The sequence below is a fragment of the Haliotis rufescens genome, unplaced genomic scaffold (assembly GCF_023055435.1).
Source record: "Haliotis rufescens isolate VD_foot unplaced genomic scaffold, xgHalRufe1.0.p SCAF_2, whole genome shotgun sequence".
Classification (NCBI taxonomy): domain Eukaryota; kingdom Metazoa; phylum Mollusca; class Gastropoda; order Lepetellida; family Haliotidae; genus Haliotis; species Haliotis rufescens.
In genome coordinates this window covers 41,862,677-41,889,233 of record NW_025963890.1, presented here as the reverse complement: position 1 = coordinate 41,889,233, position 26,557 = coordinate 41,862,677, and the positions used below count along the sequence as shown (strand labels likewise).

The window sequence follows — 26,557 nt, the reverse complement described above, 5'->3', positions numbered from 1 at the left end:
ACAGGTAAAATCAGTGTCAATAACGACGTATGTTGTCAACGTACAGTGTAGTATGACAGCAGGCCAGAATTCTCGTCTAAGACAAACCATCTGTACTGCCATCCTTTCATTACATTTGTCCACTTGCTTAGTGGACCTTCCATCGTCGCCATTTTGACGATATTGACGGAAGTTTACACTGACAATCGAAGCACCAATCAGAATAGGCTTCCGGAAGAGTTAACCAATCGCATAACAGAGGGTGATTTGAACGTGCTTGGTCAGCGTGGAGGATGGAATGGCTAGCAGGTGCCCGACAAGGTGGCATGAATTAGTCCAGGATTTCGGACACATTTGACCATGGATTTTTCGTCGAAGCAGGAGACAGATGTCTACATTGGCCCATACAGGGCTACAAAGTTGGTATGTCAGATCTGTAAATCATTACGATAAATATGTGAAATATTCTGTGAGCAAATCGATTTGTTTATCCGTCGCTAGCAGACCGTCATGGATCAGGCTTACGTTTAGGACTGTATTGCATTTTGAATATAAATCTTGATCTATAGATTTGGAACATGACAGTTGCTACTTAATCATGATGTTATGGTGGAGGTTACAGTCTAATCGGACATATATATTATAACTCTGTAATAGGTCGAGCCTATACATTTTTAACTATGTTGGCGACATGCATTTGGGCCTGCAGTGTGGATCATTGTAGACAGAAAACTTGTGATTATGTGAACTGCGATTTTGAATTTACTGATATAATCTCGGATCATATTTACTGTATATATCTTTGATTTTGTTTTGTAACTGCATTAAAACAACACTATCTTTTTCTTTTTCTACAGCAAATTTGTCTCAACAGTGACAGTCATTTTGCTTGACACTTGTAAATGACAATAGGATATTTTTATGATTTTATCAACTTTCGATAGGACATTCTTCTATATCATTACCATATTTTGAAAATAGCTTAAGGACATTTTGAATAAAGTTGGGTCAATCCTAGAAAAAAAACCGATCTGAAACCCTAATTTGATGTCATATTTGAGGCATCATGCATTAGCTATTGATGACAGTTTGAATCCATTTTGTTCTTGTTTCTTTAAACAGTGGAATGAAATCATTCATACATTCCGGAAGAACATGCCATGTGGCCGGCATCGTCGATACATGAGAACATACGACAACTGCTTTGTTGCATCAGGTGCCGTTGACTGGCTTTTAAAACACCTTAGATGTAATCCCAATTTTGGTCCAGAAGTCACCAGGTGAGACATATCTTGATTGTAACTGGAAGATTGTTATGAGAATATATTTTTGTTTGATAGATTCATAAATGTGTGTTTGAGATAAAATTCACTGAATTGATGCAATAATATTGACAACTGAATGAAGACATACATGGTGAACATAGGTAAATTCATCCATGTCTTCTGAACAGTGTTATAAACACTACACCTACCATTGTATATGAATGATAAATCTCCACCTGCGCTCATTCTAATTGCAATTTATCCTCATACATTTCACTGAGTGTCAAAAACATATAATTATCCACACTCCCAGGATATTTGTCAAAGCTTAGTCGAAAGGTATTCAAGGCATCTGTAATAGACACAGTGCAAGTAAAACAACATTGATTCGAGTACAGTGTCATTCCACTCAGTATATGCCCTTCAGCTGTGAACCAGTTTGAAAGGTGATATTATGTAACTCAGGTGCAGGCTTTGAAAGTGATTGTTTTAGGTTCAATTTACCCTGCCAGACAACAGTGTGATATCCCACAGAGCATGACATGTATTGAGGCTAATTAACCCTGGGTTAGGGAGGCAGGTTGGGAAGGGAGGATGCTGACCCCAGGATGTTAACCCCAGGGTGCTATTCAGTGGACCATGACGTGATCAGTGAAGCATGGATAGATAGGGAGAATTAGTATTGCTCAAAGTGTATTGTGTAATGTTGTTTTGTTTTTATACAGCATGTGCCTGTGGTATTTGAAACTAATAGGATTATCTTATCTCTAGGAACATGGTTGTTTACATTGCTGATAGTTTTATCTGTGATGTTTTTACATGGTCTGAGTGGTGGAACCAGAATGTAAATAGCTTTAAGAACATGATCTATTAAACATGATAAAGGGAAATTTGTAGAGTAAACAAAATACTTTCGAGCATATTTTTGGATTAATTTACCAGATGTTCTTGAAAAGTAACTAATAATCTTGACAATCCTACCTGGAATATGAAAATGTTTGTGCCTCTTTTTATTTTATTGTTGGCTTATTCTTTCAACATGTTCAACATGTTCAACATTTTCAACAATAACAAAATTTGGTTTAAAATTCATGTTTGCCTGAGGCTAGTAGAGTTGTTTTTTTAAGCACTAAAATAGAAAAAGCATATATGAAGGAGAAAGTAATTAAAGAAGGGCATAAATCTTTGTAGGATTGCTAATAATTATTATTTTAATTATTCCAACTGTCACCCATACCTACAAATTGCAGTGGTCATTTCAAAACAATAAACTACTCATCATGTTAATTATTGTTAAAATATCACATGTCTCATCAATGTGAAAGAAAATATTTCCTAATTCACAGATACATTATACATGATTGTCAACTGCTCTGTGTAGAAATAATGTTTATGAATATAAGATGTCTGGGTAATGTCACATTCAAGATTATATCACATATGTAGCGACATGCATGTTTGTTTGTGTGCATGCATGCCCAGTACTTGTGGGACGATATACCGTTGCATCGGTTGATCGCGATTTTTATTTTCATACAAGTATCAATCACAGTCGCACACTATGTAAAAAATATCTATTCTGACGTTAAATGTTTGCTTTAATAACTGTTCCACTAAACACTAATCAGTAGTGCAAGTTAATAGTGAACATGGTGAAACAAATGTTTTTATTTGTTGTTCCATACTTGACACTGCCAACTGTAAATCATCAGTGTGCCAGGTATTTGGCCATTTATGCACCACAGATAACAGCACATGCAAGTATCATGATACATGTCTGAACGTGAGTAAGGTATCGTGATACGTATCGGATCTCACAGTTGGTGTATCGTCCCAGCTGTAAATTGCCCAGACTAATGCTAGTTTTATTGTGTTGGACCACTGAGATTCCATGCTACAGTTTAACATGGATAACCTACATGGTATACCCGGTATATGAAATACATATTCTTATTCCGAGCTGACCAGTCCTTTCTCTGTCCCCTTAATAGGAGCGCCAGGCAGGGTAACAACAAGTACCATCTTTTAACGTCTTTTGGCAAGACCTAGTCAGAGGATTGAACCACAGACCTTAATTTCTCTGTGCAGAAGCTGTACTCACTAGACCACGGAGGTGGTCACTGTTCCTAAAAGTTAATATTTAGTTCTGAAAATAGACAGATTTCAGTACTTAACTTAGGAAGAAATCAAGTTAACAAGGTATTGATCAGCACTGAAATCCATGTTGTATATTGTAGGTGTCAGACAGTGCAGCTCTTGAAGAAACTCTTCAAGTCAGGAGTTTTTGAGGACGTCAGGACGTCCAAACATGGACGATCAGACTTTATAGACAATGGCAGACTCTACAGGTAAGTTGCTATTTCATGGTGTATGCAGGCTCCAATATACTTATTCTTTGATCTGTTGGTAAAGTACATCTAGTCACTTCCTGTCATATCTCCTTTACATGTACATACCAGGAAGTAGGGCTGGGATGAGTCCAAACTTACTACCCCAGTTCCCGGGTACACGACCCCCTACCCAGGTACACACTGTAGGTCTAGAGAGTTGGGTACAAAATGTCTTATTAGGAATTGTTTTACCTAAGCCCTGGCAAATAAAAATTTCGATACACATATTAAATGATCTGATCATGCATACACTGAAGTTGACTGAAGCTTTATCATTACATATACAAGTCATAGGGAATGTGTGCATAGTCAGAAAGAAATGAAAACATTAGTAACTTGAAGTGTAACCATGGAGATTTGTTGTTATTGTCATTAAACAATGTACCTCGTAACTAACCACCATCTTCCCGAGGCAAGGGAGTTCACTGACTATAAAACTCCAGTTTCCACCCTTTCTGAACTAGGCTGGAATTTCTGGGCTCGATCGTAGCGCCACCAGTACTATTACAAGTTATGTCCCTTCTATGCCCCTCCAACTGACCAATCAGATTCCACCTCTCATATCTCTTGCATTTGCTTCAAACAAAATGGCGGCGCCCAGTCAAGATGATCTGATCTATGATCAAGATCTATATTGTTAAAAAAGGGTCTTACCTCGCGAAGTGCATCAAATCACGTGAGCACCTTGATTGAAAACATGAAAATACTTGCTAAATATCTGTCGATGCCCAGTTGATGGTGCACATCCTTTGCAAATCCTGCAGTAGACAGAAATCTACACGTTGAAATCCATGTTGTTTGCAAACTGGATGTCGATTTCGTTACGCGATTTTGAATGGACTACACATATAACTCCAGAATTGCAGCCTAGTTCGGCAAGGGTGGAAACTGGACTTTTATAGTCAGTTAACTCCCTTGCCTTGGGAAGATGCTAACCACAGGTCCGGTTAGTCCTGTGTGTACTTGGGTCCTACTCAGGACCCAACCTTGACTCTTCCCAACCCTAGAAACAATCACATTGAAACACAATAATGAACATTGCTTTATTCTGGTTAGAACACAGGAAATGATATGACCACTCAGGAAATTGGTTGTGGGAGTGTTGATGAATGACAGTATTTGTTGCCTTTTGCATGTATTGGATGCCATATTAAGTGCTGCCTAACATACCATACTCTGAGTCAATTGGGGGGAACATATGGCCCAGTCATCTAAGGCTCCGCGATTCGCTGTGCAGAGTTGTGTCCCTTGGGCACACCAGAAACCTATGATTGTGGGTTCTAATCCCAGTTCGCCCTGACTGTTTCTAGGTTTGTCAGCACCATACCTGTGATCATGGGTTTCACCGAAGTGGTAAATGTCTGAGACCTGTATCACTTCACGCTTTCCTCCCACATTAAGCTGACACGCAGTGATATAACTGGAATACTGTTGAAAATGGGTTAAAACCTACTCACTCACTGAGCCAATTGACATGTTTATACTCAGAGCCTAGATGTTCAGGTGACCACAGCAGATAATCAACACATGCCATGTAATGTACTTGTATATTACCCCGCTTGGTTTACTGAAAATATTTTTTTTAAAAATCAGTGGGGAGATAGATTAAACAAATTTATTCCAAATTTGTTTGTTTGTTGTATAACATGTATAATGCTGCACTCCGCACTATTCCAGCTGCATGGCAGCAGTCTGTAAATAATCAAGTCTTGACCAGACAGTCCAGTGATTGACATCATGAGCATCAATCTACATGGTTGAGATATCTAAATTGGTAAAACTTGTACTTGCCAGATCCTATAAAAGACTACACATGCTCAAATATTCAACAAAATATCCTTTCGGTCAAGTAGTCCCTCTTTTTGCTTTTTATATCAGTGACAGAATCTTCATATTTGGTATTTAATAAAAAAGCTGTTTCTTTAATGACAAACACTCAGAATAACATCATTTGGTACAAATCACTCATCATTTCTTGGCTAATGTTGTATATTCAGGAATAGGAATATTGGTACATCAACCCAATGACTCTCGCCATGACTGCCAGTGTCTGAAGTGCACAGTGAGATCAATAGATTTGTCAATAACTTCTGCTACACAGCAATTTTGTACCTCTAATGGTATGTAATCAGCGACAGTACGTCTCGGAACATTGATTGCTTCTGGAAAGTTTGTTTTCCAATATTGTGATGGGCATGAGAAATTGTGAGGCTCTTTCAACATGTTTATTAGTTGTTTCGTAAGAGTAATTTTAAGAAACGGATCAATTATTCATGAACAAGTCTGTCTTGCTTATGGCAGTGCTCTGGTTCAAATTTCTTATGAAGCAAATACTCTATTGATTTTTTTCTTTTCCATTATTACCGTGCTGTCGTGGTTCAGTGACTTTTGCCTTAGTGGAAAGATAGGTTTGCATGGTTGAGTGCAGTCATTTGCAGGAAATGTTAGTCTCATTTTGTGTCCGTATGTAAAACTAATTGTAGAATTGTCCAAAGCATTTTACATGATACGGCACAGTTATTGATGCATTACTATACATACTTTCCATAGTGGGCCTAACCAATTTTATATAATGTCTTTGTCTCGAATGTCAGCAACGATAAAAAGGTGAGTTAACTACAGACCCCCAAAGCATGGCAGCCATCTTGGATTGGTAGATCAGCAATTCTTTCACATTTAGTAACCGTGTTGTACAATGTTGTATAGAGCTAAGGCTGATTGATTCGTTGTGTTTTCATGATACGGGTACTAATCTAATCTAGACAATGCATTATGATGATACACTTCATTATGTAGTGATATGTACATAGAGGTTATCACACGAATGTGTTTGGGGATGGTAAATATCCTGCATTAGCAATAAACATTGTATTGAGCGAGCCTCGCAAAATTGTGTCGAAATTTATATCTTCAAAGTTGCCCAAACTTATAAAATGCCTTAGCTACGTCACAGTTAGACACTGATTTTCAGTATATTAGACTGTTCTTTTGATAATGAAAGCAATTATCTCTGTAGTTTCTCCAGATTCCCGATGGTTAATTCTGACTCGATCGCCGAATGACGAGGGCGACGCCATGTTTGTTTATAAACAGTCAAAGTAGTGCTGCTTGACCTTTGATATTTGCATCTCTATCCGCATATGGCCCCCAACGGGTATCGTTTTTATCCGTTGGCTTTATCCTGCCGAGAAACCTACCCATTATATGATAATGTGATTTATCTGGACCTGATCCAAGGCCGATAATTGGCCACAATACTGTGGCGAATCAGGACAAATTCCCAAACAATTCTTAACAAAGTTCAAACTTCATGTTACACATATAATGTATAGTTATGACTTATGTGATGGTTTGGTCGAGGTGACTTGTTTTCCAGTAGTAACAAGACCAATAAAGATTAGGCTGCTTTTTTTCTGTTATTGAATGACATGGAATGTTAATCAAGGATTTGTCAGGACCTGCTCAGAGGGCTATTTTCGGCCCCAAGCCAGCAGCAAATGTCAGTAAATATTCCTGACATGGAACTACAAATTCCCAACTCATGTTACAGTAAAATAGTAATGTTATTGCTTTGTAGACATGACGTCTATTTCACTGACCAAAAAAAAGGTTTTTCCCCAAATTGCCTTGCAAGGGCACTTACTTTGGCATGTTTGGAGTCCTGGATAAATCCTAGTTATATATTGTTAAAAACCTCTTTATTTCGGAATGTAAGAGCCTTTTAAGATAACCCTAGTTTGACAATTTATTCCAATTTACCTGGCAAAGGCACTTACTTTGGAGTGCTGGATAAATCCCTGTTATATATTGTTAAAACGTCTTAGTGTAAGAACCTTTTAAGAAATCCCAATTTTAACGATCTATCCTAATTTACCTGCCGAAGGCACTTACTTTGGAATCTCCGTCCTTTCAATGCTGATGAGAAAATGACAGCTACCTATTTCACTTGACATTCATTCAAGTAGGTACAGTTATGCAAGGTTTGGATATCAGCGGTGTATGGTGGAACTCAATAGTTCAATGCCATGCTGTTAGGCCACTCACTATTGTACATAGTATATCATAGATTAGTTATTTGTTGGGAAAAAGATTGAGATTTATTATATGCACTATATTTTCACATGGTTATATTTTCAGTTTGGTAAAATACTGGCATGTGATATAGTTTGTTTTTTAACGCCACATGCAATATTCCACCTTTATAACGGTGGTCTGTAAATTATCGAGTCTGGACTAGACAATCCAGTGATTGACATCATGAGGAGGGTCCACACAATTGGGATATGATGACATGCATCAACCAAGTGAGGGGGGGGGCACAGGTGGCCCAGTCGTCTAAGGCACTGCGATTCGCTGTGCAGAGTTGCGTCCCTTGGGCACGCCAGAAACCTATGATTGTGGGTTCGAATCCCGGTTCGCCCTGATTATGTTTCTAGGTTTATCAGCACCATACCCGAGCTCGTGGGTTTCACCGAAGTGGTAAACGTCTGAGACCTGAATCACTTGGGGCTTTCCTCCCACATAAAGCTAACACGCCGTGATATAACTGGAATGCTGTTAAACGCGACGTTAAACTCAACTCACTCTCACACTCACTCAACCAAGTCAGTGAGCCTGACCACCTGATCCCGGGTTGACATTGTTTGTAATCTGTATCTTGATCTCACTGTTGGGACAAGTCCATATATTAGTATTATTAGCTTGTTTGCTTTTTATTGTTTTCAAATTATGTTAGTAAACTCTGTATCTTGAAGAGCTCACATATGTTTTTGTCTTTAGGTTTATTCACAAGTCGCCACCTCGTGCACCGCGCCCTGTTCTCGTCCCTCGTGCTAACTATGTGAATGGGGAGTCAAAGGTCGGGTCAAAGGATGACCTGGCAGCAAACCTCCCCGAGCCCATCCTACAGGAGTGCCACCTGGTGGGCCGTGTACTGGCGGCTGAGGAGATAGAGGATGTCTGGAAGAGTCTCACACTGCACAGGTAAAGCACTGTTACACAAGGAGATATATATTTTTTATTGCAAACAGACCCTGTAAAATATGAGTAAGTATCAAAGATCTTGTTTTATATCCGATTTTATTTTGATACAAATTTCTCCGTGGAAGGAGAATAGTACTCCTGTGCTTGTTCTTGTAAGAGCCAATTTCCAGAGGCAAGGGGGGCGGTCGGGTAGCCCAGTGGTTATAGCGTTCGCTTGTCACGCCGAAGACCCGGGTTCGAATCCCGACATGGGTACAATGTGTGAAGCCCATTTCTGGTGTCCACCGCCGTGATATTGCTGGAATTTTGCTAAAAACGGCGTAAAACCATACTCACTCACTCACTCACTCACTCACTCACTCCAGAGGCAAGGGAGTAAGCTGAATTTATAAGTCCAGTTTCCACCCTTGTCAAACTAGGCTGGAATTTCCAGGCTCGATCATTGGGCCACCAGTGGCAATTATGAGTTAAGTCCCTTCTATGCCCCTCCTATTGACCAATCAGATTACATTTCCCATATATGACTTGCATTTGATTCAAACAAATTGATAATCAAGACCTTTATTGTAATAAAACTGGCCTTACCACATGACGTGCATCAAATCACTGGAGCACCTTTGTTAAAAACTTGAAAATAATTTGGAAATATCTGTCGGCGCTCAACAAAGCTCAATTGACGGCACACATGCTATTCAAATCCTGCAATCGACTGAAATGTGCTCAACATTTCATGTTGTTTATGAACCGAATGTCAATTTCGTTACTCAATTTTGATTTGACTATGCATAAACTCGTTAGTCCAGCTTAAATATAACTCCATAATTGATCTTAATTCGGCAAGGGCGGAAACTGGACTTTTACAGTCAGTTAACTTCCTTGCCTCGGGAAGATGTGTAGGAGCCGACTGGAATGTTGAACAATGATTATGATGTTTGAATGGCCGAATGTGTATCATCATGCCGAGGTTGTCTGTATTGTTGCTATCTCTGATGTATTTTGAGTGGTCAACACTGGTGTTTTCAGGCTGCTGTGGTATGGTTTGTTACAAATAACTGAAAATACAGTAAGGTAGAGAATTTATTATGACGAAACACAACGTTCACCTGATGAAGGAGTAAGCATATACTCCGAAACGTTGTTTTGTCATAATAAAGAAGTTGACATCCATTAATTCTCTTCCTTATGTGTAGCACTTCTAAATGCCTTTCAAAGACTTGAAAATACAGTGTTTCAATTGATGACAAACTGGTGCAGCCAATATTTTGGTTGTGCAACCTGATAAATTTACTTGGTTGCACCTGGTGCAGGTGGTAAAACAGAATGAAATCGTACCCTGTACGTTGACACGCTATTTGACCTCCGACCTCACTGGTTACCTTGGTATGTGCTTCAGGTTACAGCAGACGCTGGGGACAATAGACCTAGGTGAGATCCTCGACAGCAGCTACGTCAATGGGCGCAACATCCACCACAACTGCCTCTACGTCAACAAGAGCGGCATCGTCACCAACATCGAGGCTAAAGGTACACTTCCTATTTCTTGTGGCCATGGTGACTAGGCGCTATGTGTATTGTGGCAGGATGGTATATTTTGGGCTGTAATGTTTACATTTAAAGATTGTATCATTGAATTACATGTGGTTTCAAGATTGTTGATATTGTTTTCAGACCAACTGCCTCACTGGGCCATGTCTGCAATGAAGTGCCTTGCTCGCTGTGAGTATTTGAAGTAGTCCATATTTTATGCCGTTCAAGGGACGGTCGGGTAGCCTAGTGGTTAAAGCGTTCGCTCGTCACGCTGAAGACCCACGTTCGATTCCCGGCGTGGGTACAATGTGTGAAGCCCATTTCTGGTGTCACCCGTGATATTGCTGGAATATTGCTAAAAGCGGCCTAAAGCCATACTCACTCACTTATACTGTTCACTTTTAGATAGGGATAATGAGATTTTATTCCATTCCCAGTTTTGTAAACTTTCAGTTTGGTGTAGGCCAATGAGGATCTGGGTAAGAATAGGTCTTCAGCAACCTGTGCTTCCTACAAAAGGCGACTAGGCTTGTCGTAAAAGGCGGGATCAGTTAGTCAGGCTCGCTGACTTGGTTCATGCATGTCATCGTATCCCATTTGCGTAATTGATGCTCATGATGTCAATCACTGTATTGTATGTTCCAGATGCGATTATTTACAGATCGCCGTCATATAAAAGGAATATAGCTGAGTGGGGCTTTGAACAACAAACAAACAAACAAAAATAAAGTTTGGTGTGACATGGAATGATGGGAATGTTCGAGTTCCGAGAGTTCCGAGTTATTGGGGAAGATGGCCATACAATGTAACACACAATAACAAACACTTTAATTATGATTGGTGTCTTTAGTGTCATAATATGCCTGAGACAGAAAAATAAGTTTTCATGCATGTGTGCGTATTTTACCATGTGACTGATAATCTAGACTATTTTTCTAACTTAATAAGGGGTCGTAGGGTAGCCTAGTGGTTAAAGCTTTCGCTCGTCACGCCGAAGACCCGGGTTTGATACCCCACATGGGTACTATGTGTGAAGCCCATTTCTGGTGTCTCCCGCCGTGATATTGCTGGAATATTGCTTAAAGTGGCGTAAAACAATACTCACTCACATGATAAGCCTGATTTAGATGTAACTCACATTCCTACATGTGTCCCTAGGGCCTGAGAAAGTGGATGACAACCTTCCGAGCTACCCTGGTTTTGAGAAGGACGTGTTTGGGGTTGTGAAGGACTATTTCTGCGGTCTGGCAGAACCGTTGATGACCTTTGAGATGTATGAGGTCATTACGAATGTATTTGGTGAGTACTTTTGCTCTCCGACATGACATAAAAATAGTCAAGAAGTTAAATCTATAAGTGAAACTTGTCTTCATCTGCGTAACATACTCATATAAGTAATTATGCTATTTGTAACTTGATAGCAGTTTCTGTTTTGATATGTAATATTGATTATTATGATGTACAGGATTGTAGAATATAGAATGGCTAACTATGGTCACTGTTCTATCCAGGTATAAATATAAGAGTATAAGAAATGGACTCAAACGTCAGAGATGCAAAGTTGTCATTAGCACTCAGTCATCAATCAGTACAGCTTCATCATTGATGCTGTTTTTCATTATGTAACTCGCACATCAACTTAATCCATACTTTTACTGTTATCAGTGATTGGATTATGTAGAGCCTCTGAAATGTATTTGACACAACTGAATTGTGTTCAGAAATACTATAATTTGCAATTCATGATCTAAAGCTGTCTATAAGGCTTACAAAATTACAAGAATTGGTTCTCATGTAATGACTTTTGAAAATATAGTGCAGGCGGGCGGTGTTTCTTCTTTTTTTATGCTTGTTCAAACTAGTATGTAAGTAAATAAATAGTTGTGTACCATCAACCTTTGTTTTTTGAGAAAAATGGAAATAAAAACGTAATATGCAGCAGACTTGCCTGAGAACCAAGACTGTTATTTTTTTAAGCCTAAAAGTTGCTTTCCCGATCATGTCGCTAAATCAGACAGAAAAAATGTCTATGTCATCATCAATTTTGTATGTCCAGTAAAAAACCCTGATTTAGGCTTTACACAGCTTTGCATCTCAAAATTATTATCATGCGCAAATTGTCATCAATACTTCCATTGAATACCTTGGAATCTTGGATACAGGATCTAGTTCATTGATAGTATCTAATACTAAACATTGCATGTTTGCTGTGTGTCAAATCGCATTCATCTGTGATCCTATGCTTCTCAACTTTTGATAGGGATAACCACGTGTCAATTCTATTTAAAGATACTTGACATATTTGAATCAGTTTTGTGTATTACGGGAAGATAAAATATGCCCATCAAAAGTGGAGAGTATCTATTGCTATCGTTAGTGAAGGAGATCACATTGATGTTTACTCAGCTGTCCTACTAATTCTGTGTCTTTGTAATCCAATCAAATTCTGTTACCGTGGTTACCATGTTGACCTGCTTCAGTGCGATCCTGTATTTCTTGCAACTATTTTACATACCTTGCTGCTCATGCACTAATATCGACACAGAAGACCCGGGTTCGATTCCCATATGGGTACAATGTGTGAAGCCCATTTCTGGTGTCCCCCGCCATGATATTGCTGGAATATTGCTAAAGCAGCGTAATACCATACTCACTCACTAATATCCAATGCATTTTAATGACAAATGCTTGAGAAGTATTGTATTGTAGTTATAGCATCATAGTCAAAAGAAGTTAAAGAAAACCCATTTCTTCATATTACTCTTGTTAATCTGTCATGACAGATTAAATATAGTAATATGAAAGAATTGGGTGTTCTTTAACTTCTATTGAGTAGTATATTTGCATGGATCTTGTTAGACAAGAGACTACTCCCAGCTTGTAAGCTCTGAGGCCAGTCGTAGTTTCTTGTTTCCGTTTTTAACATGCATCTAATCTAAGCATGCAGTGTACTGATACTCTCTCTAGTGGCATGACGTAAACATAAACTTCTGATCTCTGTGAAATATGGTCACTATGTGTCTGAAATATTGTAACGATGCAAGCTTGGGTCAGTTTAACTGCTGGCCCAATGACCTGTGGCCAGTCAAAATTACAAGGGGCTTGTTGAAATTTAAAGTAGACTGCCCATCTGGCTAGCTAAAGCTTCACCCCTTCTCTGTGTATTTTTTTTTTTATTGGATCATCTTGTTAGAATGACAACTGGCTGCCATTTTGTAATGTTGTGGACAACAACTTTATTTGCTTATAAATCGACTTGAAATGAGGCAAATGGAAGCAAAGATTTCATCTCAGAATGCAGGAAAAAACGTTTTGGGGTGAGGAGTTCTTAACTGTTCAGAGCCCCGCTAAGTGGCTACGCCACCTCAGGTTCAGCCATTTCGCTGCCTCCACCATTTCGTTGTAGGCCAGTTTGTTTGGAAAAGGGCCAGTAACTTTTAAGAGGCGCAAGTCCTGCTGGTTTCATACAAATTTGTTAAATCTACCCCTGAAGCTCCTTCTATAAACTTTACTTGCAAAAAGAATCGTGTTAGATCAACGTGGGCCCTTCATTTGGTCTTTCTGTATTAGTTTTAGCTTTTAATTGGCAGTATTATTACCTTGTTTGTTCAGCTTTACAAGGGGTCAATTTCCATTACTCTGAAAGTTGTCGATTGATGTGATGTTTGTGTTTTGTTCCTTTGCATGCTGCATGCTGATTTCGGCATGTGTAGTGCAATCCGAGAACCGCCTGCCTCGTCATTCATCCCCGAGTAACGCCAGTAACCGGTCCACTCCCAAGTCAGCCACCTGGTCGTACGCATCACTTGAAAACCTGCTCATAGATATCGTCAGAAGCACTGGCATAGACACCTCGCCACACCAGCATCGGCTTGGCCTGCACAGCTCCTCAACCCTTAACCTTTCGACCTTTAACCCTGCTGCAGAGAGCACTAACATACACATAGAGAAGAAGTACGGGTCAAGTCCGGAGTTGAAGGTCACCCGTTATGAGACAGCATTTGGTCCCGAGAACAAGACTGTCACAAGGGTTTTCTACACGAACGGAGTCGCAACGGATTATGGACATTGTGGCTACGGTTTGGAAGAGAGCTGTATGCCACTTGAAACTCATTTTGACATGGAGCCAGAAACAAGTTCATCATCAGCAAGCAACAGCAGTCAAGTTAACTTTGAAAGGGCTCAGTCCCTGGAGCGGCTGAACATGGAGCCCCTCCGTACTACCTCTGACAGGGGGACCGACTACTGTTACAACTATTCTGCAAATTCAAGCGGCTTCTATGAAACACCCCCTTCTCAGAGAGACAGCTTCCACTCTGTCAAAAGTCATAATAGTGGCAACAATTCCGCCCGATCTACTCGATCAGCCAGAGGGTATATCTCCCGAACCTCGGCCAGGAATTCCTCTTCTGTCTCCTCGAATCATAAACCTGTTCTGGATGGAGCCAAGCTGCAGAGGAACAATCGGATGTTCAGCGCTTCGTCCCCAGATCTTCCCGGCCTGGCTAACTCTGCTCCTAGAACCATGTCAAGAATTCCTGATAAGAATACTTTTGAACTTCATGGCCCAAGTATTAGCATGGCTGATCTGAACTCTCCTGAGAAGAATACTTCTGGTTCATCATCGTTCAGATGGCGGAGATCGGCTTTCCTTAACTGTGAGTCAGAAATGTGGTAGTACGGCAAACTGCGAGCTCTGCGTATTTAATGCTTTATATTCCCAGATTAACTGCTCATGGCAATATATTATATAAATTATCAGTTACATTGCAATATATTATATTAATTAACAGTTACATCACTAACTAAATCATATTTCCTCATGTAAACACATTTATAACGCCATTATTCATATGTAAATTTTTCATTTGTAAACGGCATAGGGATTTATCTATACTACTCAAATAACTTAAGGACCACCAACACTTTCATATTACTATAGTTAATTTGTCATGCCAGATTAACCAGTACTATGAAAGATTTGGATGTTCCTTAACTTTTTTTTGAGTAGTATATGCTTGGATATCATACACAAAATGAATGCATTTGTGAAAACAATGTGTTCCAGTGGGGTCGGAGGACACAGAGGAGCGAACTCGCCGCGCGCTGCGCCTCGTGTGTCTGCTGCTACCCCCGGCCAACCGCCGCCGTCTGCAGCTGCTGCTGAAGCTGATGTACAAGATGTGTAACAACCAGGACCTGTGTCTGGACAGGACACAGACAACCAGGCAGCTGGTGAGGATTCAGCCTGGGAGGGAGGGGCACATTGGGCGGGAGGGGCACACTGGGAGGGAGGTGGGGAGAGGGGCACACTGGGGGGTGGGAGGGGTGTGAGGGAGGGGCACACTGGGGGTGGGGAGGGGCACACTGGGAGGGAGGTGGGGAGAGGGGCACACTGGAGGAGAGGGAGGGGCACACTTGGGGGAAGAGGGGCACACTTGGGGGGCAGGTGGGGGAGAGGGGTGCAAGGGGTGAGGGAGGGGCACACTCGGGGGGAGAGGGGCACACTGGGGGTGGGGAGGGAGGGGCACATTCGGGGGGGAGAGGGGCACTCTGGGGGGGAGGTGGGGAGAGGGGCACACTGGGGGGGAGAGGGGCACATTGGTGGGGAGAGGGGCACACTGGGTGGGAGGGGGCACACTGGATGGGAGGGGGGACACTGGATGGGGGAAGGGCACACTTGGTGGGAGGAAGGGGCACATTGGGAGCGAGGGAGGGCACATGGGTTGGGGGGACACTGGACGAGGGAGGGGCACACTGGTTGATGGTTAGCGGCAGGGACAAACAACCATTTGCTCTCAGGGATAGAAAGTAGCTCTAGCATGCTAGCCGGACAGTTTTGTGGGGAGGGAGTTGTTTTTTATATTTTTTTATATTTTTATATTTTTTTATATTTTTTTACTTTTTTATTTTTTTATTTTTTTATTTTATTATTATCTAGTAAAGTCATCAAGTTGAAGCATGAAAGTCAAAAGCTTCTTGTGATAGCACTATTAAAATTTGCGTGTCCCTATTTTAACCGTAGGAACCAGTACCTGCTTAATTTTGTCTACTGCTACATGAACCGTCTTGTTCAAACTAACTAGAACTGCCAACACCCACATTGAGACACAAGCAATGACCAGGACCTGACCAGTGCAGAAGTGATCAACTAAAACACCTTGGCATAAAGGAGATGCATATCACGTTAGGGCTGGGACGGGGGCAGTCCGGTAGCCTAGTGGTTAAAGCATTCGCTCGTCATGCCGAAAACCCGGGTTCGATTCCCGACATTGGTACAATGTGTGAAGCCCATTTCTGGTGTCCCCGCCGTGATATTGCTGGAATATTGCTGGAATATTGCTAAAAGCGGCGTAAAACGATACTTACTCACTAGGGTTGGGACTATACGCCAACTGTGCGATCCGATACGTATCACGACTCCTTGTTCCTGATTTGATACGTATCACGATTCCTTGTTCATGATTTGATATGTATCACGATACCTTGTTCATGATTTGATACATACACGTAAAAAATCGTGATCCACTGATGCATCGGTGTATCGTCCCACCACTATATCACGTAGTAGTGATCTATAGCATCTGTGGGACGGTCGGGTAGCCTAGTGGTTAAAGCGTTCGCTCGTCACGCCGAAGACCCGGGTTCGATTCCCGACATGGGTACAATGTGTGAAGCCCATTTCTGGTGTCCCCCGCCGTGATATTGCTGGAATATTGCTAAAAGCGGCGTAAAACCATACTCACTCACTCACTCACTCACTCACTCACTCACTCACTCACTCACTCACTCACTCACTCACTCACTCACTCACTCACTCACTCACTCACTCACTCACTCACTCACTCACTCACTCACTCACTCACTCACTCACTCACTCACTCACTCACTCACTCACTCACTCACTCACTCACTCACTCACTCACTCACTCACTCACTCACTCACTCACTCACTCACTCACTCACTCACTCACTCACTCACTCACTCACTCACTCACTCACTCACTCACTCACTCACTCACTCACTCACTCACTCACTCACTCACTCACTCACTCACTCACTCACTCACTCACTCACTCACTCACTCACTCACTCACTCACTCACTCACTCACTCACTCACTCACTCACTCACTCACTCACTCACTCACTCACTCACTCACTCACTCACTCACTCACTCACTCACTCACTCACTCACTCACTATAGCATCTGCAGTTTGAGTTGACCATGATCATTTGTCTGCAGTTACTGGACACCTTCACTCGCACCATCCTCAGCTCCCACGAAGAAGCCGACATGGATGAACTCCTCGTCCGGCAAATCGTCTCTTTCCTCATCGACAACTACGCCGAGATCATGACCGCGCCCCTTGACCTCAAGGTCGCCGTGGAAGAGAGGCTGAAGGACATGCAGAAGCCACAGGTAACGCATGACGCTTGAAGTAGAAGTTCGCGCTTGCTCAACCAGAATAGTCTGCATTTTGTTGAATGTTCTTGAAATCCAAAAGTATTCATAACTTTGGAAGCTGAAATTCTCATTAATGCCAAGGTTTAACAGCCAATTTCTTTCAATTATCAGTAAAATAAAATGTGAGAAATGTTGAAGTGTAAATGCACAATATTTTAATATGTTGAATTTTTATGGAATGAATGCAATTAGCTTTTAACTCGGCTAATAACTATATCCTAGCATGTATCCATAGCCTTTAATATCCCATGCTAATATTAATATATGCTATACATGTATATAATCTCTTGCTACAATCACACTGATATCCATACATCTATACACATCGGCTACACTGTCATACATCTATACACACTGGCTACACTGTCATACATCTGTCATACATCTAAACACATCGGACACACTGGCTACACTGTCATACATCTATACACACCGGCTACACTGTCATACATCTATACACACCGGCTACACTGTCATACATCTATACACACCGGCTACACTGTCATACATCTATACACATCGGCTACACTGTCATACATCTATACATATCAGCTACACTGTCATACATCTATACACATCGGCTACACTGTCATACATCTATACACACCGGCTACACTGTCATACATCGATACACACCGGCTACACTGTCATACATCGATACACACCGGCTACACTGTCATACATCTATACACACCGGCTACACTGTCATACATCTATACACACCGGCTACACTGTCATACATCTATACACATCAGCTACACTGTCATACATCTATACACATCAGCTACACTGTTATACATCTATACACATCGGCTACACTGTCATACATCTATACACACCGGCTACACTGTTATACATCTATACATATCGGCTACACTGTCATACATCTATACACACCGGCTACACTGTCATACATCTATACATATCGGCTACACTGTCATACATCTATACACACCGGCTACACTGTTATACATCTATACATATCGGCTACACTGTCATACATCTATACACACCGGCTACACTGTCATACATCTATACATATCGGCTACACTGTCATACATCTATACATATCGGCTACACTGTCATACATCTATACACACCGGCTACCCTGTCATACATCTATACATATCGGCTACACTGTCATACATCTATACATATCGGCTACACTGTCATACATCTATACACATCGGCTACACTGTCATACACCTATACATATCGGCTACACTGTCATACACCTGTTTACATACGACTCAGAGGGGGAGAGAGGTTGTCTAAGGCTATGCTTGTGGGAAATCCGAATTCCCAAAGTAGTAGGACATATCAGGGGGGTGGAGGTAGCCTAGTGGTTAAAGCGTTCTCTTGTCATGCCAAACAAACGCCCGGGTTCCATTCCCCACGTTGTTACAGTGTGTGAAGCCCATTTCTGGTGCCCCCCCCCCCCCACTGTGATATTGCTGGAATATTGCTAAAAGCAGCGTAAAACCATACTCACTCTAAGACCTGCATCATTTTGGGTGTTCTCCCACATCTAGTTGACACATTCACATATATGCATCTCTAATACCGTTTAAATCAGCATCATACCCAACTCACTCACTCACCATGTATATGAATATATCACAATAATATTAGGCTTTGATGGTATGATAATTTATCTGTTATACTGGTCAAAACAGCATTAAACCCAACTCACTCACTCACCATGTATATGAATGTATCATCAATATTATTGGGCTTTGATATAATACCCAGATCTGGCAGCTATATCTTCTTTCGTCTTGAGTACTGTCAGTCAATCAGTCATATAACTTGGGCATTTGTGCTCAATAAGATATCAAAATCTAGCCATGACTAAAATCAGATATTTTAAGATCATATTGATCAATGTCAAGATAAAAAAAATTTCATTTGTGTACAATTCGAAAACATTAAAATGTCAGATTTTCTAGTGCTCGATATCTCTACACAAGTTTTGGTTCGCTTTAGCCAGCACAACGTTCTGATTTAAATGAGGTTGCACAGCCTCTAAAGATACTTCTATTTCTCAATCTGTTTCTCACCCTTGACTCATGAAGATGAGCTGACAACTATATCCTCTCTAACGTCTCTTCCTGGCATATTCTGGCTTCTCACATGAATGTTGGGTACTGCAAGCATCATATACTCTGCTTTGCATTCTGTTGGTCATATGTAATCTTTCTGCCATATTACCCATATATATGGATCGATTCTAACCACCTTTCCATAATTTCAAATGCACTGTAGAAACAAATCAATTTCTTTTGTAAATAATACAGTAATTAAATAAGTCAAAGTTTTACCTGATTAATTTTAAAGAAATTTATTTTAGTTTTTGATTTAGAATAATTATCTGTAGTTGTTAATTTGAATTTTATTTCTGTTTATTTGATGTGTATGCACTCTGTACCATTTTAGCTAAAAGATTTTTTTGAGCTCTTGAATACTGCTTTTTAGCAATGCTTTGGGTTCATGTTTTGGGACGTCATGTTCAAAAGTCTTGGCCATACACAAATTTCAAGTGCTTGTTTTTTACCCCCATTAATTCAAGATTAAAATAATCAACGAGAAGTGTCCAGTTAATTGATGAGGTTTTCCAAGGACTTAAATTGTTAATTCCCGGGTATTACAGTATTTTCAAAGTTATTGATGTCAGTGTGGTCTGTTACAAATGATTATGAGAACAATCATGTTGATTATTTAATTATGTCACAGAAACCTACATACACAGAGCTCCAGATAAGCTGCGTATCTGCGTAAAATATGCATCAGAAATGCAGAAATACGCAGTCAAATAAAATCCAAGCGTATCAAATACGCAACGAACATTACAGATACGATACAAAAATAAAACTTGTGCGTATCATCAAAATATTGTGAAGTAACCCTGCGTATTCGATAAGCAAATCAGCAACTTATTTGGAAATTATAAACGGGCATTCCATCAACCTTGCCAAACTCCACAATGACAGTTACATCATGATCATTTGCCATCAGACATTCTTGTGGAAGTATCATGGTATTTTTGAGTCCTATAAATCTCTCGAACACACACGACACCAGTTTGCAGGGACTAGATGAATAGTGTTTTTAAATATTTAACTTAAATACCCACATGTGTAAAAACTAGTGGGTAACAGAAATTTGAATACCCAGATAGAATTACTGATACCCAATGGTTTTAAAATGCATGGGTAAATTACCCACAACACCAAAAGCTTATCTGGAGCTCTGATACAGTTAGCCACCAAGCCTCTAATATCACTGTTTTTGTTGTGGTAACATGATAAATGAACACTAGTAGAACATAGAAAATAATAAACTACTCAACGGAAACTATTTTCCACATAACCGGTAATACTGTTTATTCAAGGTTTTGATAAGGCCCCTAACTCGACCGTACTGACAAGGGAATAGATAGAAATCTTCACTCACGTTTTCCCAAGTAGGACAGGAACATATCGATCTAGGCAGTGCATACACATCACTCTGCGCCAATTGGCTCGCTGACGAGTGGTGTGTCTGCCTTCCAGATCGTGTACTCACCCGGAGACCCCGCTCTTTCCCGTTACTGCACGCAGGTCTCGGTGGAGCAGTATGAGACCCTGAAGCTGAGTAGCTCCCAGAAGGCCCTGGCCGATCTCCTGGAGGAAATCATTGCAGATCAGTCCATGTCAATCAAGGACAAGAAGAAACGGTTGAAACAAGTGAGCAAGGCTTTAGACAGTTCCACAGAGGTGACAGTTCATTTTGTTATCATTCTCAAGTACAACCTGTTTGTAGTTGTATCGCAACTCAGATGTTTGGCAAAAGTTTTGTATCTATTAAGTGGCAGCTGTCTAAACATGATTTAAGGACATGGTATCAAATTTTGTAGACATGGAACTTTCATGAATAACAATTTCTGTGAGGGGCAAGCAGTGGCCCTGAAATATTGATACAAGTTATAAACGAGTTGTTATCCATAATCGATTCATGTCCTCATCTTTTTTCAAAATACTGATTAAAGACTCAACTCTGGTAGGGGATTTAAGAGAATTGATTTAAGGCTAAAAAAATAATAGTCTTGGTTCTCAGGCACCGCCCGTATCATCATAAAGTTCTCCGCATGTGTCGTTTTTATTTCCATTTTATTAAAAAAAATTAAAAAATCCTTAAATATTCCAAGTCCAACGGTAGTCAAATACTGTATTCCAGTATTTAACTCATCAAGGAATATATTTATGTAGGGAGGCCCTTTCCCAGGTTGATTGTACACAATTGTTTATTGGTTACATACTAGTTTTAACAACAAAAAACAAAAAAAGACACCGCCCGCCCGCCCGCCCGCACTATATTTTCAAAAACCATTGCCTGAGAACCAATTCTTTTTTTTTTGTAAGGCTAATAAAACAATATACAAACTGCTCAACTTTTGAAAGGGATACTATGTTATTTCATACATTACCATGTACTGGGGCGGTGAGGTAGCCTAGTGGTTTAAGCGTTTGCTCATCACGCTGATGGCCTGGGTTTAATTCCCCACGTGGTACAATGTGTGAAACCCATTTCTGGTGTCTCCCACTGTGATATTGCTGGAATATTGCTAAAAGCGGCGATAAACCATATTCACTCACTCATACATATGTATTTATGCTTAGCATTAATTAGTTTCGTGGTATGGAACAGCAGACATCCCTATCAATACTTGAGTAATTGTGTATGAGAACTGATTTCACAACCATTTGGTACAGTGGGTGCATGGCCTAAAAAGGTCAAATGACTTTTCTGTTAAATGATTAAAAGATAGACTGAAGGTCTGATCAGTGGGGAAAAGGGTTTTCGACATGACCAGTCCTTTCTTTAGGTTTGGCAGGCCACTGCTATGAACACTGAAACAGTAGACGTGTGAACATGATCTGAGATATTGTAGAAGAATACACTGAGATAGTATTTGAGATGGTCTACTATGGAACTGTTATCTATGTAGCGTAGTCTTGCTTGATCAAGTCTGAGTTCTCAATCTCATTAAAATCAGGTCTTAGTTTTTGCTACCGTTAAACAAGGATCTGAGGACATCCCATTACGGGTCACGTCAGACCGACCTTGCGCGAATTTTGTTCGACCAATGGAATGACCAATCAGAAGGCAGCTTTCTCGTGCTTTACGGCTCTAATTTCAAACTGGCGACTACGCTTCGAAACATATTTTGACAAATTCTCGATTACAAATTTGAAACTTGCACAAAAGAACATTCTGGAATAGCAAATAAATGGTCTAGATTGTATGGATTCAGTCGTTAAACTCGTAACTATCGTTTGGAATAAAGTTTTCAAGGTTGCATGATTAGGAATTGCATTCCGGCTGTCACTTTCATAATCTGGTAAGCGATGGTCTGATTGGTCGGATGAAAGGTCGTTCTGACGTGACCCCTAATGGGATGTCCTCAGATCTTTGTTCAGCGGTAGCGAGAACTGAGGTCTGATTTTAATGAGATTGTGGAGACCTCAGGCTTTATCTCACCATTATTGTGCTTGTCAAATCAACAAAGGCTGTCTCCATATGTGTACATGTTCAATGTCTGACAAACAGCAGTGTTTTAAATGAGGCAGGAAAGCTTGTCACCCTAATGTTAGCTAACAGATTTACAGTGTCCCTAAGACTTGAGAAGATCTCAAAGACCCCCAGGAACCTTCTTAATTTCAAACACCTTACATCTTCAACCTGCTGGTCCACTACTCGGGGCACGGGTTGCCCAGTCGTCTAAGGCACCGCAATTCGCTGTGCAGAGTTGCGTCCCTTGGGCACACCAGAAACCTATGATTGTGGGTTTGAATCCCGGTTCGCCCCAATTGTTTCTAGGTTTGTCAGCACCATATACGTGCTCGTTGGTTTCACCGAAGTGGTAAACGTCTGAGCCCTGCATCACTTCGGGCTTTCCTCCCACATTAAGCTGACACGCCGTGATATACCGTATTCGACGTAATAAGCGCCCAGGGCGCTCTCAAAATTAGAAATCGGGGGCTCTTATTGGAATATTATTTTAGTGAAAAAAACTGAGTTGAAAGATAAATTTCGTGGTTTATGCTGACAGCCTTAAATATTTATATACGACAGATATATTTTTCCATAATTTAATTGCCCATAACTAAGGGTGCATATAACACATGAGTGCGTTTTATACGCGAATAAATAAGTCTTGTGTACATTGATCAATCGGAAGGGATGCTAATTGGGATTGTTCAGCGGCCAATATATCAGCAAATATCGCCGTGGGCGCTTATTAGAGCGGGGCGCTTATTACGTTGAATACGGTAACTGGAATACTGTTAAAAGCGACATTAAACTCAACTCACTCACTCACTCACTTGACAAATACTGGTCAATACAAATTCAAGTTAATATTGATCAGAATCAATCTGAAACCTCTCCATATGTTATTTTTGAAATGAAAGAATCAACATTGCCTCAATGTTTGAAGTTTAAAATTTTGACAAAAATGAGATTGTTATTAAGAACAGTGAAATGATTTGTTGTTTGTCTCGTCTATGGTTCCAGTTTTATTATCATTATTTTTCCTTGTGACATTATGATGTTCGAACCCTGAAGTTGAAGGTGATTTGAGTCACAGTATATCACACATCACCCACAATATTAAACAATCTATCACGTGACTAGCCACGGGTCCGGGTAGTCTTTTGGGTACCCGGGTCCTACTCAGGACCCACCTGACCCGGTTTCCCGAGTTAACCGTCCCAGCCCTACTAGGGATACTGCTTCTGGAAAAGTATTGGTAGGAGGGAACATTTTTTTGACAAGCACAATATTGATGTAGACTAGTTTGTGTTGTGCTGTGTATTTCTCTTGCAGATGTGGACTGTAAGTTGTTCAGTTTTCTACTCAACTCTCAGCTTTTCTAGCTCACCTGACTGAACTTCGAGTGAGCTTATGTCATGGCCTGTTTGTCCAGTGTCAGTTGTGTGTCGTACGTTGTGCGTCATGCTCATCTTCTCAAAAAATCACTGGACCAGTGAAGCTGAAACTTAACATGATTGTTCTCACCAATGTGGTCACCTGAATCCTTTCAAGAGTTTGCAATCCTGTTTTCAATAAAGGGATATTGAGCAGTTATATTTGGTTTAATTCATGGCTCTTGCACAGCCATTTTGGTCATTATGTTGTGAAATTTGGTGTTTGTTTAGTTAACTGTGGTACCCGTGAAGATCCGCATTAGAATAGGTCTTCAGTAGCCCACGCTTGCTATAAACGGCGATTATACTTGTTGTAAGATGCGACAAACGGGATCAGATGGTCAGGCTCGCTGACTTGGTTGATGCATGTTATCGTATCCCAATTTTTGGATCGATGCTCATGATGTCAATCACTGGACTGTCTGGTCCTGACTCGACTATTTACAGACAGCTGTCTTATAGCTGATATATTGCTGAGTGCGACATTAAACAACAAACAAACAAAGTTACTGTGGGATTCCTCATTGTTTTTTGTTGATTTTGCAACATTTTAAAGTTGGTCATGCTTTTGTATTCCCTCTTGTAACAACCACCTGAAGGAGATGAACTTTGGCATGCATGTTTCACCTTGTGATGACGTTATGTTTTGTTTAAATCTGTAGATGTAAGTGTTAGTTTCTAGTGCTCAATACTGTATGCTGACAGCAGCTTTTGTAAAGTGGCTGTAATTGTTGACCTTTTAAACTGACTAAATATACAGTTGAGCTCAGGGATCCGGAAAATTTGCATTTAGGCCACGCCCCCTTCAAATAGCGTATTTTCGTACGACTTTTCACACACATTACAAGTTGTTACAAACAGTGTTCCCTCGTTATTGAGCACTTCGGTTATAGCCCGGTAAAGCATGGCTCCCAAAATTTACTAACATTTTTAGTAAACTCAAGTTTTCCAATGACACAATATTTTCCCCCATCTCAAAAAACATTATCAGCTGATCACCGCGATCACTCATGCCAACATTACAGTGTTCCCGTTAATTGGTAATTACCAGTTTTTTACCGGTAAAATTAGGCTTGGTACTGGTAATTATTAGAGCTGCCAGTCCACTAGAACTGGCAGTTTCAAAAGCATTATCCCTCAATGAATCAATGATGATCATATTGAAATAAACCCTTTTGTATTCCTATATCAAGGCAGTACATGACACATGAACTATTCTAGTGTATCCTGCATGTTTGATCGATTATGTACATAATCTAGGGTATTTGATCACTTATTTATTAAATGGATGTTTCTCTTTAGTTCTCCAAAACATACCCCAGTCTGTACTATCGCCGCTTCCCGACTAGCGAGAGTGAGGCTGAGGTTATACCTCCGAAGCCGAAGATAAAGCCGCCCCTCCTGGTGAAGCCCCTGATGAAGCTGCGAGGACTCCGACTGTGACGTGGCGGGATGGGGACGAATATCTAGTCATCATGTGATGGACCTAGTGCTAGAGATCGGACAACATCTATGGATAGAGTTTGCCTCTCGATTAATTTATTGGTTCAATTTTGTCATTTTGATGTATCTTGTTTGACTTTTGATATATATATATCAGATTTAAATCTGGTATTTATTTTGATATTTGAAAAATGATCTCAAAATTAATATTTCAGGGAAACGTTAATGCAAATTTGATGGAATGAGTACATACAATTACAGAAACTGCTCTTTCCATTTTAACGGTAATATGTGTAGGTATTTTGATCTTAACTAAAGGCTTGTCTTCGTTATCTGCCATCATTCGATATCCAGTGCATTCTGTCTCCATTCTATTATGATAAATACCCAAGGCCTTTTGCCACCAGGACTGCCTCAGTGGTCTAGTGGTAGAGCATCCCCGGAGAGCGGACGGTCCAGGGTTCGATCCCCGACCATGTCATACCAAAAGACGTTAAAAGATGGTACTTGTTTTTACCCTGCCTTGCGCTCAAT

At 40.5% G+C, this 26,557-nt stretch overlaps 2 protein-coding genes across 6 annotated transcripts in view; one reads left to right on the top strand and one right to left on the bottom strand.

The window, feature by feature from the left end:
• LOC124149430 (oxysterol-binding protein-related protein 9-like) overlaps positions 1-190 on the bottom strand; it is a 52,104-nt gene extending 51,914 nt beyond the window's left edge. For all 3 annotated transcript variants that reach the window (XM_048399992.1, XM_048399993.1, XM_048399994.1), the window contains exon 1: positions 45-190. In XM_048399992.1, coding sequence (XP_048255949.1) covers positions 45-152 — 108 coding nt within the window. In that variant the 5' untranslated portion in view covers positions 153-190. The remainder of the gene's footprint in view (positions 1-44) is intronic.
• Positions 173-26,557, top strand: LOC124149429 (DEP domain-containing protein 1B-like). Of its 3 annotated transcripts, none has more exons than XM_046521015.2 (12): positions 173-402; positions 1,102-1,259; positions 3,482-3,592; positions 8,414-8,617; positions 10,011-10,141; positions 10,286-10,333; positions 11,303-11,443; positions 13,858-14,802; positions 15,213-15,379; positions 17,391-17,567; positions 21,212-21,367; positions 25,883-26,557. In XM_046521015.2, the coding sequence occupies exons 1-12, from the start codon at positions 340-342 to the stop codon at positions 26,021-26,023; spliced, it is 2,442 nt and encodes an 813-aa protein (XP_046376971.1). In that variant the 5' UTR covers positions 173-339; the 3' UTR covers positions 26,024-26,557. The 3 variants fall into 3 exon arrangements, with proteins under 3 accessions (XP_046376971.1, XP_046376969.1, XP_046376970.1); XM_046521013.2 differs by having other exon boundaries at positions 21,164-21,367; XM_046521014.2 differs by having other exon boundaries at positions 175-402; positions 21,164-21,337.

Excerpts from the sequence above, each read along its gene's own strand:
- LOC124149429 (XM_046521013.2), top strand. The coding sequence starts at position 340 with ATGGATTTTTCGTCGAAGCAGGAGACAGATGTCTACATTGGCCCATAC. Across the intron at positions 10,334-11,302 it reads AATGAAGTGCCTTGCTCGCT|GGCCTGAGAAAGTGGATGAC; the intron begins GTGAGTATTTGA and ends ATGTGTCCCTAG. Across the intron at positions 14,803-15,212 it reads GAGATCGGCTTTCCTTAACT|TGGGGTCGGAGGACACAGAG; the intron begins GTGAGTCAGAAA and ends AATGTGTTCCAG.